This window comes from Porites lutea, chromosome 2 (assembly GCF_958299795.1).
Source record: "Porites lutea chromosome 2, jaPorLute2.1, whole genome shotgun sequence".
Taxonomy (NCBI): Eukaryota; Metazoa; Cnidaria; class Anthozoa; order Scleractinia; family Poritidae; genus Porites; species Porites lutea.
In genome coordinates, this window is record NC_133202.1 from 56,545,864 (window position 1) to 56,552,108 (window position 6,245).

General features: G+C 36.1%; 1 protein-coding gene across 1 annotated transcript in view; it reads right to left on the minus strand.

The window, feature by feature from the left end:
- Nucleotides 1-788: 788 nt before the first annotated feature.
- Nucleotides 789-6,245, minus strand: part of LOC140929139 (secreted frizzled-related protein 3-like) — a 6,921-nt gene continuing 1,464 nt past the window's right edge. Inside the window, exons 2-4 of the mRNA XM_073379011.1 lie at nucleotides 5,196-5,225; nucleotides 3,283-3,333; nucleotides 789-2,574 (exon numbers count right to left, since the gene is read on the minus strand). Of these exons, the coding sequence (XP_073235112.1) occupies nucleotides 2,246-2,574; nucleotides 3,283-3,333; nucleotides 5,196-5,225 (410 nt within the window). The 3' untranslated portion in view covers nucleotides 789-2,245. The remainder of the gene's footprint in view (nucleotides 2,575-3,282; nucleotides 3,334-5,195; nucleotides 5,226-6,245) is intronic.

Below are 6,245 nucleotides of genomic sequence, written 5' to 3' on the forward strand. Positions count from 1 at the left end.
ATCAGTGCATTAGGAGCAAGAAACGCACATTTGTTTTGCTTTTTCAGCATTGACACTATATAAAAACGCTAGACAAGGTGTGGTTGTTCGTTTGTGTGCAATTTCTATCTTTAACCTAGTAACTGCTGAGCAAGCTGTGATATCTCAAGTATTTTCTCTCTCTCTTACTTCGCCTGTCGAAGAGACAGTTATGATCGCCCTCTTGCAGCTTAAGTGAGTGCGTCCTTTCTGTTAAATAACGAATCAAAGTGACACAAAAACCTGATATTCAGATGTTCCAGCTTCTCATTTTAGCCGGAAACCTCCCGTTTTCAGCGAATATTTCCGGCCTCAGCTCCCGTCTTCGCTTAATATTCTCCCGGTTTTTGAAGCTCTTCCTAGTCAAAGAAAGGTGATGTTTTCTTCGATTAATCAGTCTTAATTAGCCAGATTCTTTGCCGTTTTTCTGTGGTTTCTCAGCCATTTTTACCCTTTTGGCATCCGAACATGAGCCTGCGATAATTTTGGTCGAGGCACTGATGTGATAGGGACCAATAGGCCTTGGCTTTCACTGCCTGTTAAAAACTCCACTATTTTCCATTGAATGTGATCTCAAAATGCAGGAAATAGCGGCATCTTAGAGGCACATATCTTAAAATGTTTCCCAGGACAGCATACCCCCTGAACCTAACTAGAGGGCCGCTCCACAAACCACTTTTTTTTTTAAGTTGACAGGGTTGGAATCTCTGGATATATATTAAGCCTTACGTTAAGCATGTAAGCATGCATTAAGCCTTTCAAATATGGAATATGCGCAAGAGAAAGAACAAAATTTAATTGTCAAATTCGTTTTACAAATACAACGAGCAATATAACAGCAAACACAAAGAGAACACAAAAATAGAATTACGTACAATATAGCCTTTAACATTACACGGTTAAATCAACCCTATTGTGAACGGTATTTGCTCTACGTTTACGTCACATGTTCTTGAAACAAGTCACTACGAACTGAAACGACATACATTTAGTTTAGTGACATAATTTTGTAAGCAGTATAACCACTAAGGAAACTGATGTGGTCTTCTAATGAAATTCAATACTACTCTCGTTCAATACTTGTTGCAATAACTGCCCGTTCTGTTTATACAGTTATAATTTTTACCTAAGATTAATGGGCCAACTCAAGAGAAGATGATCTAGCTCATTCTCTAAAAACTAAAAACACAGTGGCCTGTTATAACGCTGGCCAATAACCAACTTTTGCCTCTGTAGCTGCCAAATTACAGTCAGTAAATGCTATCGACCTGTTTCAAAACACGGTGTTTGTGCAAAGACGACAGTCAATCTCAGTCTATTGATTTACATTTGAAACAAAATCTTTCAGTTAAATATTCATTCAGCCACCTTTGCCACCAGGCCCTGTCTGTTCAAACAGGATACGTGAAACCAGTTACGTTCTCGATTGGATAGAGGATCAAGCGTTATCCATCTTTGAACAACTAAGGCCAGCTTTTTTATTCTCCAAACAAACAAAAAACTTGTTTTGTCTTAGTATTGCAAGAGAAAGATGATATTAGTAAATCAGGAACTTGTGAAATAGTTTGCGAACTCATTATCTCAAGGAGTTTTTCTCTAAAGTTACTCTGCCGTTACACTTCAATTTTCATAAAAAAGGACTTTTAAGAGATGATTTTTCATAATAGTTGCAAAAGTCAGAAAATTCAATTTAAAATGTTGAAACGTAAGTAGATGGAGGCAAGAGATTCAATAGCCCTAGCCTGTGAGCAGGCTATAGTAAAAACGCCACTAAAATAGTAAATGCCAATAAATATTTGTTAGAACACGACTCACAAACATTTCAGTGCAAAACACCCTGACAGAAAATAACAGGTGAATTTTTTCAATTCCTAATGAATTAAGGCCAAAAAAATCCATTTTTTCCTTACAAATTTCAAAATAACAAATAGTTTGGTTTCTGACGAAGTCAAGGTGCCCTCAACAAGCTAAGTGACATGCACTCTTTCAAAAAAAAAAACTTTTAAATCATGCACTTAAACTTTGGAGTTCACAAAATTCTTCGCTCATACAATCGTGGATATTGCAAGAGTGTTTGCTCTTTTGGCTTTTTGGCAATAACTTGATCCCATTACAGTCCAATTCCCCAATGCCACACGAATACCATGTTTAAGATTCAAGATTAAGTTGATCTAATTTCGCTGTACATTCATTGCACGTTGAATGTTGTATAAGTCCATTGTATAGTTTAATCCACGGAATTCCTTTTTCTTGATTGAGATTTCCACTTTCTTAGTTTGTCCACCAGATGTTTATCTCTTGGCCACGCCCAAGCCCATCCAATTGTGAATCCCTTTGTTCGGTTTCCATGGCCAAGAAACACATATCTCCTGCTCATCTCAAGGTGCGTAGAGAAGCTATGGGTAAAACGAGTGTAGTTATATTGTGACCAGATCTGAACCACACTTCCACGGAAGAGAAAACCATCTTTGACAATGACACGCGATACATTAAACTGAATGCTGTACCCTTTTGGTGCGAGAACTCGGATAATGGACAGGATTTTCCCTTTTATCGCTGTAGAAAAACAAAACACAAATTTTAACTGAATTTTTAGTAGTATAGTAGGGATGGAATTATCCATTTGTTTGCACAGGAATCTCATTAACTTGCAAGACATACATCTATCTGAAAGCTGGCAAACCAGTTAAAAAAAGTACTTACGTAATAAAACTGACACATGACCTTATCCACCGCATTGTTTCATGAGATAAAGACAAAAGACTATAAGATCATCGACGTTAACGTCATCCTGTGTAATTTAATGCGATTCCTGCGCAAAAAGGAATAATTTCATCCCTACTTTACTACTAATATTTAGGCTCAATTCTCGTTTCGCTTTGTAATAACATTCCGGTGGTTAAGGCGAAACGAAAACAGAACCAGTTTTAGCGGTAGGCGTTAGAGAGAATGTATGAGAACCCCTAAAATTAGGCCTGATCTCAGGTTAAATAAAAATGAATGGTAGGATGTCTCATTGGTCACACAGTGTGACAAAATTCCTAATGAACCTGAAAAACATTTCAAAATATAGATTGCTTTCGGAAAGTGATAAAAACGTGATCAAGAAGAAGTGATTCGCACGGTAGTTCAAACAACTTATATTGCTCTTTCTTTGTTCTATAACGAGCTCTAGTTTACCAATAAAGCTCTCACAATTACCATGTTTCATATCAAAATCCAGGACTACAAATTGTGTTAAGGAAGTGAAAGAAAGAGACGTACCAAAGTCAAAGTTGGCATTTAAGAAATCCTGCTTCTTGATAAATCCTTGTTCTGCCGAGGAAAGTAACATAGATACGCTTAGAAAAAAAGTGATTGATTGGTTAGTAAAGATACACAGTCTAATCTTTATAGCAATGAGTATTATGGGATAAAGCTCAAGACCCATCTCTTTTAGGACGCATTCTTATAGCATTTCTTTTTAGCAGTCCTGAGGAACTCCTCAGATTTCAGCATTTCAAGAGTCAGTCGTCAAAGCACCTTAAAACTAAGGCGAGGGCAAGGCTGCATTCTTAGTGACGTTTATTATAGTATTTTTCCCAGTTTTGAAGTTTTCGTTTCATCATCATTTCACTGATCAGAATAATTTCGCTGATAATGATAATTTAAAACCAATAAATTAGCAGATAAATAGGTTAGTTATGGAGCTGTAGTTAGCAACAGAGGTGAAAAGCCATATTTCTAGTTTATGGATTTACGGTAAATAAAACATTAAAATTATTGTCATTATTGCAAAAGAGCAGGAATCAGAATATCGAAGCCAGTCCAGGATTAAGGTGAACAACTTCTTTTCGGGACAAAAAAAACACGCTAAACAGAAAATATAATCGCGAATGGTGATGTTTAGAACGTTAAACATGAAGGCTCTTGCGTGAAGGTTAGTCTTATGTAACGTCTGTTTCTCAATATTCAAGCAAGAAACTTGTGATAAAATTGTGGTCATCGAATGAGCTCTGATTTGGTTTTTGTAATCGTGCAGCTGTGTTTTGATTTTCTGAGCAGATTTATTCAATTTCGGGTCACGTGACTCAATTCCCACGGTTTGTGATCAAAACATGTCTGCGTTTGGATATTTAAAATGGTTCATTAGAGACGGTGTCCAGCAATAGTAATCTAGAAGTAATAGTGGCGAGTAGAAGTAGAAGTCTACAAAAGTATATTGGGTCAGCTATTGTTTACTATCCATTTTAATGATGTGCATACGCCTCTTCAGTCAACCTCAATCATCACTTATGCAGATGACACAGTAATTTTCACGGCTGCTAAAGATCTGGAATCCATTCAAAGGCATCTCAGTGAAAATTGTCACAACCTGTCTTCTTGGTTTCGTGATAATGAGCTTGTCCTTAATCTAAAAAAGGGCAAAACTGAGTGTATGATCTTTGGTACTGCCAAAAGGCTAATGCTAATGAAGACAACTAGCCTTGACTGTAAGACAACTGTAGCCTTGACTTTTGATAACAGTTCTTTTTATTAGAAGTGATAGGTTATCCTGTATAAATATTCACGTTATTATTATTATTATTATTATTATTATTATTATTATTATTATTAAAAAAGCCGAGAGAATGTGCATTACTTTCTAATCACTTATTTTTTTCTCTGTACTTGTATCACTACTGTGATTGACTTCAATTCTAATTCGAATATTTAAGTTTGCTCGGAATTTCTACAAAAATTGTATCTTTTCAATTTAAGAAAAACGTGAGTGATTAAATAAACTCATCTTTTTAACTTAAAAACACCATGTAAAGAAGACATAAAGGGTAATTTTACCAATTACTGCGTGTTTGTTATCTTTATTACTATAGCTTACTATGGTACCATGCCGGAGCTATAAAGGAGTAGCTGCAGTATTCAAAACAACATACTTGATAGATCAGTTCTTTCAACTACGTTACTTGGTGCACAGCAATACCAACTGTGACCAACTGTGACTGCTGATTGCATGCGGTGTTATTAAACAGTATATTAATAGGCAAAGGATTTATTTTTTAAACCTAAATGTCTGGGGTAAACTATGTTTGTTCGGCAAGGCTCCAACCCCTCTAAGTCTTCTAATCCGTCATAATTGCTATAGGCGTAACTAAGTAAGTAAATTAAAATGCTTTTCAGCGCTTTTTTGTGCCACTCACTGTTAGCTGCTATCAGGGTCGAATTTGGCTCTGCAAAAATAAGGAAAAAAAGGAGAACATAAAGACAATCGGCGAGCTGAAATAAAATGAAGAGTTCAGTGCTACTGAATGACATTTATGTACATATGTATTTCAAATCTATATCATCTCTAAAATGCATCTATTTGTTTTAAGACTAATTACATTGATGATTATCCAAATTTGAGCGCTACGATTGGCTAGGAGCTTCGCTTCATTACCGCGCGGTGATTATAGCATTGAAGGCTAGCAGTTTTCAAAATAATGGCAGCCAGATTTGCTGATGTTTCGTTGTTGGAAATTGATCAATTTAAAGAAAATGTTGTTCCTCAAAAAACAAAAGATGCTACAAAATTTGGAGTCAAGCTATTCCAAGGTAGGTTGATAAAATTTCTCTTTTGCAAATAACACAATTTACTGAAACCTGGTATGTTTGTTTACATTTTTTTGCTGCAAAGTGTCGGCAACTTTTTGAAACTATTGCGAAATATTTTGTTCTACAGAATGGTTTGAAGCGTAGCAAGAGTTCACAAATGAATAGAAAAAATGGAAGTCGATGAATTAAATAAATGTCTGGCAAAAATTGTACGTTTCCGTGAGGAAAACCGACGGCAGCTATTATAAGAAAACCAGCTTGTTGTCGATCAGAGCCGCCCTCGACCGACATCTTAAAGCCCCAAAATCGCTCAAAAATCTGTCTCTTTTTTATCTTATTTTCTCGAATAATAATCAATGTAATTATACTAAAACAATAATTGTATTAGCCGCCTCAGGCGACGTGAATATCGGCGAATAGTAACCGAGACGAATTCGAAGTCGAGGTGACTATTCGCCGATACGTTATGTAACAGCACTGGGGCACGTTTCTCGAAAGATCCGGTAACTTTTCGGGTCCGAAGGCAAATTTTGAAATCAAAACCAGCTGAATAGTAGCGAAGTTCCTCGCTCACACGGGACGATTTTGTTTTGTTAACTGATCGTTTCATATTATCATTTTATAAATTATTGAAGCATTGATCTTGAATTCAAATC